At 38.5% G+C, this 13,111-nt stretch overlaps 1 protein-coding gene across 1 annotated transcript; it reads left to right on the forward strand.

Moving 5' to 3' along the window:
* The first annotated feature begins 2,765 nt into the window (after positions 1–2,765).
* On the forward strand, positions 2,766–10,394 carry rnf44 (ring finger protein 44). Its single transcript, XM_079250379.1, has 10 exons — positions 2,766–2,875; positions 4,367–4,589; positions 4,793–4,960; positions 5,395–5,568; positions 5,684–5,845; positions 6,797–6,912; positions 7,418–7,505; positions 9,622–9,743; positions 9,834–9,933; positions 10,059–10,394. Exons 1-10 carry the CDS (start codon positions 2,769–2,771, stop codon positions 10,119–10,121), a joined length of 1,323 nt encoding a protein of 440 aa, XP_079106505.1. The 5' UTR covers positions 2,766–2,768; the 3' UTR covers positions 10,122–10,394.
* Positions 10,395–13,111: the final 2,717 nt, after the last annotated feature.

A 13,111-nucleotide genomic window follows, 5' to 3' on the forward strand; every position in this document is an offset into this window, starting at 1 on the left:
ATTAATTAGTACATGGAGATTGTCAGTAGTGGAATAAGTTAAGGGAAAAAAAAGATTTTACAAACTTTACACTAAAAATATTCAGTCATTGTGCAGCAGGCTTGCAGTTATTGCCAGTGGGTATTACTGGATTATAATAACTGATGTAGCCTGGTAGTGTCTAAGCCGTTTTTAAGGGTATATGCTTAGCTGATCTTCAGTTATAATTAATCATTTATCACCGGAGCTTCTAATCATCATACATAAATGCATTGAAAGCGATTATGCTGATTAAACTTGAAGGAAAAGTATCAATTTTATCACAGAAATCCAGTGGAATATGTTAAAACAGTACTTAATTGCAGGAATTAGTAGCAACATGGGGCATTTAACTCGTGTTATATTTGACCCTGCCACTTTTCAGTGATCTTTTTGTTTATAATCTGCAAACAACAGGAACTGCTTGTTTTGATACATTGTAGCCATGGCTGTCTGGACGTCTGCTGTCTGTATTTGCTGCGCGGCGATTGGTCACTCCTAAAAGGGGCGTGGTCTCGTCATAACAATGCATTTCAAGGAACATACACGCGCCAAGGAAGGTTTTCTGTCGTTAGGGAGCTGATGTTACTTTTCCCACAACTTTAACGATATAAATATTGTTTTTCTCAGGTATAGGCTATCATAAACAGACGCTTATTTAGCAGTTGCTGGATAAAACGTATCCCCTATGCAGCACTTGAGAGCGTGGGCTAACAGGCTAACGTTAGCGAGCTAATACCAGACGTTGGGGGATATTATCGTCTAAACATTGCTGGAAAAAAACGATTATCGCCTGATTGGCCTTTAACAGTACATTTTTTGCGGGGAAATGATGCTTGGTTAGAGGCTGTTACATGCAAGGATAACTTGATGGGACTCGACATTTCGGAGGCTAAAGCACCTGCGGTCTTCTCTCACCAAGCAAGTAAACTGCTAATAAAGTAAGACGTTGGTTGTGTTGCACCTAAACTTATGGCTTCATATTTTACTGATTAGGTTTTGTCTGTGGCTTTAACATGTTGCATTGTGAGATGCGCAGTGAAAAAATGAGCATATCTCCTAGCCAAGTATTAGCATGCAGGTGGAGGATCCTGCTAGGTCTGACAAAGCGCTAGCCTAGCTTGGCTAAAGTTAGCTGCTCTCCTTCAACAGGGGACACTCCATTTCCTCCAGTCATAAGGACCTGGAGCTTTCCCCAGCGTTGTTTATTTCCATTTTATTGATTATGCACGTACGGTATTGTCGATGCCTTATAAAAAATGGCTTAATAATGCAATGGCCTCCTTGGGTGTATAATAGCGAGCAGTCCTGATTGCCTGCCACATCTTTTGTTGTTGCTTTGTCTCATGAGCACATGGCTTCCCATGTTTTTGTTCAGGCAGACGACAGCGACCCCTATTTATTCCGTAGCGTTAATCACACGGGATGTTTAACACGTCTCAATTAACAATTTTCAACTTGTATAGGTTATTTGCACATGTAATAGTTAGGTAATTGTAATGCTATCAAATAGGTTATTGCATAGTTACACGTGTTGCCAGATTGGAAATGTTCCTGTTTCTTTTGTTACACGTATAAAAGTAGTGTACAAACACCTTTATGGTCTAGTTAGGCACAGACTAAACGAATGCTGTATGTTTTTGTATATTATAGGGGTGTATATACAGTTTTACTCATATTTATTCATACCCTTTCATTAAAAAAGGAAAAAAGTAGCTGCCTGTAAAATAGGATGAAATTGACTAAAGTAATAAATAAAAAATGTTATGAAAATCATTACATTATTTTCTAATTTTGGTTCAATCGAAATATTTTTGTTTAAAAAGCAAACAAATAAGATAATTTATTACATATTACATCACTCATAAACTAATATTTTCTGGAACAGTTCTTTATTGTTTTCGCTACAGTCAGGTGTTTTCTGTTCCTCTCAGTCAGACTTCTGCACCTGTTTACGGGTATTTTGTCCCACTGTTCAACAGAAAATTGCTCTGATTTGTCCAGGACCAATACATTTTTTTCTTTCTTCAACACAATTAAATGAAAAGACAGTGTCTTATATTACTAAATTATATTTTAGCAAATTTTTAGCTATTGTTACTTTTTAAATTCTCCAATTATTTGAGTGACTGTTGTAAATTCAGCCTTTAATGAAAGGGTGTGAATACATATGAGCACAACTGTGTGTGTGTATATATACATACACACTATATATATATATATATATATATATATATGTATGTATGTGTACATATATATATATATTTGTATATATATAAATAATATATATATTTTATATATATATATATAAATATGGAACTGGTTTATTGGTCCTTTTTTTTTAATTCTATTTTGTTTATGACAATGCTGTCTGATGCAGGAATAAAACAGTAATCTAATCCATTCGCAACAAGTAGTATGGATTTAAGCATTTTGCTTTCTCTGTAAAGTTCTTCTGGTTTCAGGAAACTTGGAATAAAGAGAAGAAATTTCACATTTGCCAACCTTGATAAGCTGTTTTTCATCCAAGTGTTATCATTTAGAGCAGTCACTTTGATTTTGTTGACCTCATAACTGTTTATAATGACTAGCCAATGCGCTTTATTGATTGACAGGAAATACAAAGAGCAAGTTGTTAATTTTTCAGTTTTTGTGTTTTCACAGGATTAAGACAATCAGAGGCAACATACAAGTGCCTCCACTGTAAGGTTTCCTTTCCCAGATTGTGACTCGTCTGCACGACGTCACCAATGCGACCATGGGAAATAGCAGTAAATAGGCTGCCACCAACAGCCCCCTTAAACCCGAGGAGGTTCCTTGGAGAGCCCTGCAACGCCCCAGTGCATCTCAGGAGAAGGTGAAGCTTTTAAATATTTCACATCAGGACATTTTTTGTTTCTTCTTTAACTTTTGAGTTATTTTGCTGCATAATAGTGTAGCAAGTTGTGTGAATTAGCTGCAAGTTAAAAATGAAAGATACACATTTCTGTATATAGAGTAAAAATTAGGAACAGATAGTATACAAATGTAATATATTCTACATACTGTTTAACATAAAGAAATATATGCATTAATGGATATAACATATAAATACAATTAGTGTGTGTACAGTTAGGGTCTGTTACAGGAATTTGTTAACTTGGCCAAAATGTTTTCTAATGATGTTTTGGGGTAATGTCAATCAAAGTCAAGGTTCATTTATTGTCGTTTAACACAGGAAACATGAGAAAATTAAATATGTTTCTCACGCCCAGCATTGAAAATATCTAATAAGTACAATGGTATGATACTATGGTATTTGAAAAACAGTTTTCCTCTAAGATTTTGTGTTTGTCCACATACTTCCTGTTAAAAAAAAAGTATATATATTTCAGTAGTTCCTCATCATTACCTCAAAGGCTAGGTAGCTAGTAGTCCAAACACCATCTATACTAGTGGTGAAGAACCCTGGTTCTTGAGGGCTGCAGTCCAGCAGGTTTTATATGTTTCCCTGTGCAAAACTTGACAAGCTGTTTAATATGGCTTAAATGTGTCGGAACAGGGAGTCATCAGAAACCTACAGGTCTGCGGCACTTGACAACCAGGGTTCCCCGCCCAAATTTATTTATGGACACAGCATGTCTATCAGCATATACGTTGGTGTCCTCACACAGATCCAGAATGTAGAAACAAATGCCAGGGAAATCAGCATGTGATTGAAACCAGCGCAGCAGGGTTGTATTGACATCAAATAATATTGTAGTATTAAATAGGTAAATTATTTTACCAACATATCTAGTCTTGTTTATTGCTTAGACATCAATATTAACCAGAATATGCAGTTCTGGTTTATATTTTTCTGGAGAGATTCATTCTAATGAGCTTTTTTCAGGAAAGATGAATGCTTTAGTATCGTAAATGACACATTGCACAATAAATCTGGTTTGTTCTGGGTGATTTCTGCTGTTTTAAGTTGCTGCCTTTTCCTAATGATAAACAGCTGACAAAAATAAGTTAATTTCTACTCTGAAACTCAAAATTTGTCAAAAACAAAAAAAAACAATTTATATTTCTTTTGGAAAACAGATAAGCTTTCATAATACCACTCTGTTCCTCCACTACCTCTTACTATTGTCATGTCGTAATAGACATGTTGAATGATTAAACAATTTCTTTAAAACTACTTTATATTAATTATATATATTTAAAAGTAGTACAACTTGTAGTTAAAAACACTATGTTGATATAACTGAGAAGTCAACTTAGGGATGTAATTTAACTGTCCATTTCAACCTATTAAAATGTTAGTGGATCCTGTATCTAACAGTCAGTAGAAATGAACAATATTTTTTTCTGTGTGATCCCAAAGCCCACCAGTGAGACGCCAGTGGGGCAGACGAGACCGACCTGTGCTGCACAATTCCCCGGTCCAGGATGAGAACTTCCATCATCTCTTCTTCTCCCAACATCACCAACAGGTTCCTTTAGATGAGTCCAGACAGTACAGCCACACCAGCACAGCACCACGCATGCTTCACCCTGCTGCTCACCTGCCCCAGCAGAACCCCATCATGGTGGATCTACATGACCAGGTAGCAGAACACCTTACTGGTGATCTCTTCTTTTATTTAATGTGATTTCCTGTTTTGCCTGCCCATCTGCATTCCTTTGTAACACGTACATTTAAGAATAAATAATGTGTTAGTGTGCCATCATTTGTTTCCATGACAAAGGCTTCTCTTTTAGGCAATTTATGGAATTAACTTGCTTTCCTTCACACCTCTTTCCTTAAAAGATGCACCAAGGATCAGTCCCGATATCATACACTGTTACGACGGTGACAACCCATGGATTTCCCATCCACACCGGGCAGCCTCTTCCAGGGTGCAACACTCAGCAGCTCCCAGCATGCTCGGTAATGTTCAGTGGACAGCTCTCTCTGCTCTGCTGCCTTCCTCCTCCTGTGAGTTTGAAAAGGAAGAGCTTAAATGTCAGTGGCATCCATGTAGCACACCATACCAGCCATGCAATTTGTCACTGTTCATGACCAACTAGCAGCTTGGTGTTGTAATTTAGCCTCCATGTTGGCAGAGTAATTTGTAAAAGCTAAGCAACATGTAGTTGTTGTTTTTTGCTCGTTTAAGTGCACAAGTAGTGTTTGGTGTTGCAGAAATGATTATTTTATTTATCAGACTGGTCTTGTGGCAGTGCTGTCAGTGGTGTTTTATGCAGTGCATCGCTTCTATTCACTACATGCTTACAACATGCATTCGTTCTAGCTGCCTTGTTGGGAATGTTAGGAGAAATATGTATTTGGATAAGTGAAGGCTTCTTCAGAGTTTTGTGTTTGATTAACTTAAATATGTCTACTTTTGTGTTGTTTTCCTCGTTTCTCAGCTCATACAGGCATGCACCATGCAGCACATACCTGTGTCTTATCAAGCCTTTCCACCCCTGATCTCCAGCGAACATTTTGTATTGCACCCTACCCCGTCTGTACCCCCTCACCAGCCGCCGCACCTTACTCCTTTGAGCCAGTTTGTCCCTTTACAGCCTCAGCACCCACGCATGGTAAGTCATTCAGTTTATATGTGTCATCATTATTAAAAAAATTTTTAAAAAACCAAAAAACTTGTTGACCAGCATGTTAGCATTGAGTCTAACAGCAGACTGTCTGTCCCGCTAGCCTCTACAGAGGGTAGAGAATGAAGTTGACCTAAGAGGGGACCAGCACCCATTAAGCAGCTTCTCCTACCCTCCCTCTCATCACCCACCAGCGCTGCCTCCTTCACTGCCCCTACAGTATCTTCCTCAAGAGCCTTTGCACCAGGAGCTTCCCTTCGGAGTGGTGAGCCAGCCTGTCAGACATCATCAGATCTCTATTTTCCAAGTGGAAATTGACAGTAACTTTTTTTAGCACAACCTATTTCACACCCATTCAGTGACATACATTCAGAGATGGAGGATGTCTGTTACATCCATGCTCTCAAGCTGCCTCTCAGCAGCTGCACTGGGGCATTTTGGGCTTTTTTTTTTTTTTTTTTTTTTCTTCAACATGCTGAAAGATACTTGAGCAACTATTCAGGGGCATGATTGTTTCTTACCCAATATGTTTCTTGTAACAAAGGGTGATTAGTTGAGTAAAACTGAAGTTAAGTAGATGAGTAAACTATTTTACCTGCAGTTTTATTTGACTTGTTTTGATTAAACTACTTAACTTTACAATGTTAATGAATTGATTTCAGTTTGGAACAATAAAAAATTTAAATTATTTATTCAGGAAGCTACAATTTAATATAGAATAATTGATGGACATCAGCGCAAAGGAACAAAAGAGCTGTTGGTGGTCATAAACGAAACAGCGTCTTTTCAAACAGTGTTTTGCTTTTTTACTGTAAAGCTTATTTATTTATTTAAAACAAAATAAGTAAGATGAAACAAAGCTGAGAACGGCTTGTTTAATTGCAGAGTTGAATAAAATACCTTGATAAACTGAATTTTCCTTGGTTACGTTTTAACTGTAAACTTTGGATCATGTCAGAGAATATTGTTCGTACAAATTTTTTGACAGCTCAGATATTCATTTTGAGCCTTTATCAAAAGCTGGACTTTCTCGAGCACAAGTTGACGAAGCCTAGTTGAAGTAATTTGAATGCTCAGCATCACTTGGCATCAAAGTTGTCACATTACTGTAAAAGTGTTCTTGCTGTTATGTCTTGAATTGTTTTAGTTTCAGGCAGAGAGCCCCTGATGATCAGAGGATTTGCTCTTGATCTGTTTTGTTTTTCTCTCTCTCCAGCCATATCCCAATGTGCTGCCACGGCGAGTGAATGGACAGAGATATCGGCTGCAGCAGCCTCTTCCCCCGCCTCCTCCCCCACCGTCTTACTACCCCGGCTTCCTCCCTTACTTCTTGTAAGCACTTGCAGTAAAAGCACCTTGTTTGTGAAGTGGAGCAAATACATTCACAAGAAAATTGATGGAGTTGATTTGCGTGAAAGAAGCAGTCATGTGATCCTCCCTAGTTACTAACACAGTTAGTGAATATTATTATTAGTCATTGTTATTATTATTATCTGCTTCAGCACTGCAGCTTTGGGATCTTGAAATCCCACTTCTTCCATTTCTTATTCAGCTGAGGTCATATTCCTATTTTCTTTAGCTATTTTCTCATCTATGTGGTCAGTTACTTGCCTCTAATTTATTGGCTGATGTGGTCTGAGTGTTTAATGTAACTGTGCAGTAGATGTTGGTTATGTGGCAGTAAACTGGCTTTTCCATCTTGTATATCCAGTATTGAAATGAAATTGAATGTAGTTACTAGATATTACTTAGATTTGCACGGCATGTCACCTACTTGGTAAAGCTGCCATCATGATACAGTTTTTGCTCATAAGACAATGCCTTGTTTTCTGTTCAGGTCAATGCTTCCCGTGCCTCCAACCGCAGTGGGTCCAGCCATCAGCTTAGACCTGGATGTGGATGATGTGGAGATGGAGAACTATGAAGTTAGTGACTTTATTAACTGGTGGACAGAACATAACATGTCAAGACTCAATGTTATTAATTTCCATTTTGTGTCACAGATGTGTCTCTCTTCACATCTGTCATTAAAATGCATCTTCAGATGTGTTTCAAGTGATCACTTGTGAATCACTTTCCTTTTTTCTGTGTTTAAATCAGCTCAATCACACTGCCACGTGTAGCAGGAGAGCAAAATTTAGATATACCTGAATCACATTTGTAAAAATGGTTCAGAGTAGTTGTCTCCAACCTGTAGGCCATGTTCATACAGACACAGGTAAAGGTGTATTTGCTATGGTTTATCATTATGTGGATGTTTTAGTCATGCGGACCTGACATCGCAGCTTTAGAAACCGGGTCCTAAAGTGAATAAATGGTGATCATCCGAGTCTGATGTACAACAATATTTTATAATGTATATCCTTAGTTTAAGGAAAAAAAAGCTACTTTGCAGGCCACAGCATATACATCCAATCAACTCTGGTCCTTGTGAGCCACCGTCCTGTGGGTTGAGTTTGCCCTTGCTTCGACACAGCTGATTTAAATGAAATTAGCTCTCTTCAGCAGCTTGTTGTCAAGTTCTACACAGTGACCAATAAATCAGATTCAGGTGTGCTGTAGCAGGAAACATCCAAAAACTGCAGGACAGGAGCCTGGGAGAACTGACTTTTGACACTCCTAACAGACTGCAGGATTTATGAGATCAGTGAGCTGGTGGAACTATGGAAGGGGAATTGTTCATGTCTATCCTCGTAACATTGATTTTTTTTTTTTCATTCAAATAGTTTTTGTGATGCAACACATTGCAGATTATTTGTCATTAATAAAAAGAGGGATAAAATGTAAGGTGATATGTCAGTGGTAACTTTAACTTAAGTTTTATTCAAGCACAGGGGATGGGTCAGCCTGAATGAGAAGCTAGCTAGTAAAAGCTAAAAGTCAAACATAGTTTTACCACAGGGCAGGTGGTCGGCCATGGCTTTTTGGCAGTCGCATGAAGGGATCCACAAGAAAAATTGGTCTGGAAACCACTGGGTTAGAAGTTAGGCTTTGTTTTGGACCGGTGCCCAGAAACTTTCCCAAAAGTGAAGAAAAGGCTGAAGCATTTTTAACTTCTTTGCTCACTGGGGAAAAAAAAAGAAATACTGCCAGGTACACATTGCCCGTTTACTCCATCATGTCAATGCTCCAGATCTGATGCAGATCCAGACACTTCTCTGTAGCTGGATGTTTCCTGGAAATGGTCCGTCCTCTTTGTGAATATTTTCTTAACACTACACCCAACATGTGAGCAGGCAGTCTTTTATTCTGTCCTAGGAAATGTATTTTACCCAGGCAACCTGCAAATGGTCCAAAGCAGGGATCCTCAATCCTGGTACTCGAAGGGCTGGTGTCCTGCAGGCTTTCCAAGTGCCCCTGCTCCAACACACCTGATTAAAATCTATCTGTATTTAGCAGACATGTGGAGAGCTTGTCTGACTCAGGTGTGTTCCAGCTTGGGCACTTGGAAAATCTTGCAGGACACTGGTCCTCATTGGTCTGAGGGCTTAAACCAGAGGTGTCAAACTCCAGTCCTTGAGGGTCGGTACCCATCAGGTTTTAGTTGTCTCCATGCTCCAACACACCTGAATGAAATTCATAAAGAGGTTGACAAGAAGCTTCTGGATCCATGATTTTAATCAGCTGTGTTGGTAGGGGGAAAAAACAAAAACCTGCTGGATACCTCGAGGACTGGAGTTTAAACCGTAATGCTTTTACAACAGCATTGGTGAGGTCGGTAAGCATTATCTAAAGACTAAATGAACCCACACATTCATTTTTAGAATAGATAAACTAGAATGTGGTAAGACTTCATTGATCCCACAATGGGAACTTTACATGGCAAAGCTGCAAAAGTGCAATAAAAGAAAAAGAAAATGACATGCACAATTACTGCAGCACCAATGACTACATCTTTTATTACAAAGTTATTCATTAAAATGTTGTTTGCATGTAGCTTATTGGACAAAAAGTATATCCTATGTGTCTCGTTGACTCTGCTGTCTTTGGGATAAAGTGTTCTAACAAACTCATCACCAACATTATCTCCCTTCTCTCAAGGCATTGCTGAATTTGGCAGAAAGGTTGGGTGAAGCAAAACCACGTGGACTCACAAAAGCAGACATAGAGCAACTTCCATCCTACAGATTCAACTCAGAGAACCATCTATCTGAACAAACGCTGTAAGCCTCTTGTCATTTTTTCCTAGAATCACATTTCTTTCTGACACTACAAATGATCCACGTCTTTTTAACTTTTTTTTTCTGTCACAGGTGTGTTGTGTGCTTTAGTGACTTTGAGTGTAGGCAGCTACTTCGGGTATTACCTTGTAACCATGAATTTCACGCCAAGTGTGTGGATAAATGGTTAAAGGTAAGTTGAAATCAGTTTTAATAGAATCAGGAACTTTGATTAAAAATCTATGTAGATACAAACTGTGGTTTATGTTTTTTTTTTGTTTTTTTTTAAACTTAACGTTATTTCAACTTGTCCTCCAGACCAATCGCACTTGTCCTATCTGCCGAGCCGATGCCTCGGATGTACACCGGGAAGTGGAGTGAGAACAGTCTCCGAGTGCTGAACTGGAAAGCTGCACACGCCAGAGTCTGTCTCAAAGCTGGGGACTCCTGCCACCTAACCCACGTCCTCCAGTAAATATAGCTTAATAGCCCACCACTCCTGCCCCTCTAAACAATAAGCAATCCAGGATCCTTTCTGGAGTGTGTTGTACCTCTGCTGTGCTTCATTGTCTGAGTCTCATGAAACCCACTGCCTACTGCAGCCTACAGCCAGAGTTCTGGGATCGCCAGCCACTTCTTTTTCTGCCCCCTTGTTGCAGATTCCAAAGATTTGACCCTACAATGCATTATTTGCTGCTTTTGTTTACAGGGTTTCATTAATATTTAGTGGATTTGGTTGAGGTGTTCATGAAAAGTGGGAGTCCAGCTTTGGAGGAGATGAGCCTGAAGCCTGGAGGATGATAGGCACTGTGCAATTAGCAGAAGAAGTAATACTTCAACATGGGTATCTGTGTTTGGAGGCGGCGCCTAACCATCATAGATGCATGTTTGTGTTAGTGTTTGGCAAAGTGACTTGTTAATAATGTATGTTCTGCAATAATGTATCAATCCTTTTTAACAGTTTTACTCCTTATTTCTTTTCAACTTTGCCAATGCTATTGTGAAAGCGTGATTTACTGTGTTACATGCAGATTTGTTAAGCCTGAGTTTATGGACTGCAAGTGACGGGACATGCAGCTGCAGGGTATCTTCTGGCCCTGATAATCCACTCTGGAACAGATCTGTTCGGTGGCAGTCACGGATTAATAGGCTGCATCTTTTTGAGGTCATCTGGAATAACTGCACAAGTGCTACATCCACCCTCCATGTCAGCATTGTTCTTCTGGCAAGTGTGCGTGCGTGCGCAAGCGTTTGTGTGCATATTGTGTGTGTATGTTTGTCCTGTTCACAGAGCCAATGCATTGTGTAACCACTGGATACAGGGCAGCATGCTAGGATTTGCATGAACTTTTGATTCAGACTAGCAATATTTTAATCAAGCATTGCCACCAAAATTATCCGATTTAAAGAAAAAGAAAAGACAAAGAAGCATACTAAAAAGAACTGCTTGCTCACTCAGAAAGCACCGTGACGGAAGACTAGCATGTGGTTACACCCCGACTGTGTTTAAGAACAGGAGAGCCCCGACTGAAGGCCTGTGCAGAAAGCAATATGTGCAGTGAGTGGTGAGTTTTAAATTAACATTTTCTTCCCCTTTTAGGGAGACTTGGGCTTTCTATTTCTTTGTTCGTGAGCAAAATTCAAAATACATCTATAGCCTACTGTTAAAAGATTTCAGATCTGCCTTTTTATGACCTTGACAAGCACAACCCTGTTACTAATCCTGAAAATACTGTCGTTTTAATTTGTTTTAAACACTTTTTTTTAAAGTGTTTTATTTATTGGTTTTATCCTTAAGAGAAAATCCATTGAAGGAAACAGTTGGCGCACTATCAATTGTTGTGTGAGGTATGTGTTTTAATCTGGTATCTTGGTCAGGTCATTGTTTTAGGCCAGTGGTAATGGTGTTGTAAAAGAGCAACTGTATGTAAAGCTTCAGTGTGGATGCTTTTAGATAAACGTTTGAAGACAGAAGAATGTTGAAAACCCTTGTAGAAGTCACTGGTGACGCTCCACGTTAACACCAGCTGTCTTGTTTTCCACAGCGATCAGATCAAGCTTCAAATGACGCAGAGCTGGGGTATTCAGTTGTGTAGAAACACTGTAAGACTTCTGTTGCCCTGCTTGTGTTGACACTAGAAAAAAAACAGGATATATCTGGGGCGTTGGAGGAAAAGAGCAACAAATGAACTTTTGCTTTGGATTCACTCTTGTCTCTTAACTGCCCCAGTAAGCACTAACAGGCAGTTTTAACCTTTACCCTTATGCGTAAAGGAATCTTGCCTTTTTCTTTGTTTGTTTCTTAAGTGAATGTGAGTCTTTTGACGTGTGCCACCTTCAAGAGAAAAAAAGAAGCCATTTAATGAGTTAAACCCACAGCTTTGAGAATTAACCTATGTGTACATATCTAATCGCTGGCATATATTGTAAGTTTTAAAAGAAAAAAAAAATATCACTCAGGGCCTCTCGGTATATAAAAATAAAGGAGAACAGTCCATTTCAGATGGAAAGGATGCCATGAAAAGAGTATAACTGAATTTAGTTTGGTCCTTTCCCTTAGACCATAAATAATTTAATGTAATCAATTATAATATTCTGTTTTGTCTGAAATATAGGTATTACACCATTTAAAGACAGGCATGCAAGAAAAAGATATCAGTAAATATGTTAACAATATTCACTGAAAAGAAGCAATGTACATTGCAACTCATTACAAGTGTATTATTCAGACTTGTTTGACTTTTGTTTCTGTACTCCAACCATGTTCAGACATAGCGGTTGTTATCCCATCTCTAAATGTGCCAACAGTGCACACTATCCTACCTAGCTCACTCCTAAATCGACTACAGAGGTGTTTGCATGACTTAGAAAAAAAGAAAAAAATAACTAACAAAAAAAAAAAAAAGAGGAAAATAAAAATTAAAAAAAGGAAAGTGTGTTTTAGTGGAGGATATCTCAAAATCTGGTGGGGACCTATTTAATGGTGCACAATATGCATGCTTGTCAACCGGATCCCAATTGATTTTTTATTTTTTATTTTATTTTATTTTTTTTTAGCTCTAGTTGGCTTTGGGTTCTGGAGGTTTGAATCTTAATGCTCAGCTAATAACTGCCATGCATTGTACTGCACACATTTGTAATAGAACTGAATGACTACAAGATTTTATTGCGCTAACTTCATTTTATAGAGAGAAAAAAAAAAAAAGAAGAAAAAAATGAACTGGTCCTGAGTCCAGAAATTCCTTCTTACATTGTGTTACTGTTATTGCCCTAACGACTGAAAATTACATGCTCTGAAACTACTGTAGTCTTATCAAAAGCCATAGTGAAAAGGTGCTAGATGTTCTGCTTTTAGGTATGAAAACTCACTT

Source organism: Telmatherina bonti (genome assembly GCF_933228915.1).
Source record: "Telmatherina bonti genome assembly, chromosome: 12".
Lineage (NCBI taxonomy): Eukaryota > Metazoa > Chordata > Actinopteri > Atheriniformes > Telmatherinidae > Telmatherina > Telmatherina bonti.

Excerpts from the sequence above, each read along its gene's own strand:
- rnf44 (XM_079250379.1), top strand. The coding sequence starts at position 2,769 with ATGCGACCATGGGAAATAGCAGTAAATAGGCTGCCACCAACAGCCCCC. Across the intron at positions 4,590-4,792 it reads TGGTGGATCTACATGACCAG|ATGCACCAAGGATCAGTCCC; the intron begins GTAGCAGAACAC and ends TTTCCTTAAAAG. Across the intron at positions 6,913-7,417 it reads GGCTTCCTCCCTTACTTCTT|GTCAATGCTTCCCGTGCCTC; the intron begins GTAAGCACTTGC and ends TTTTCTGTTCAG.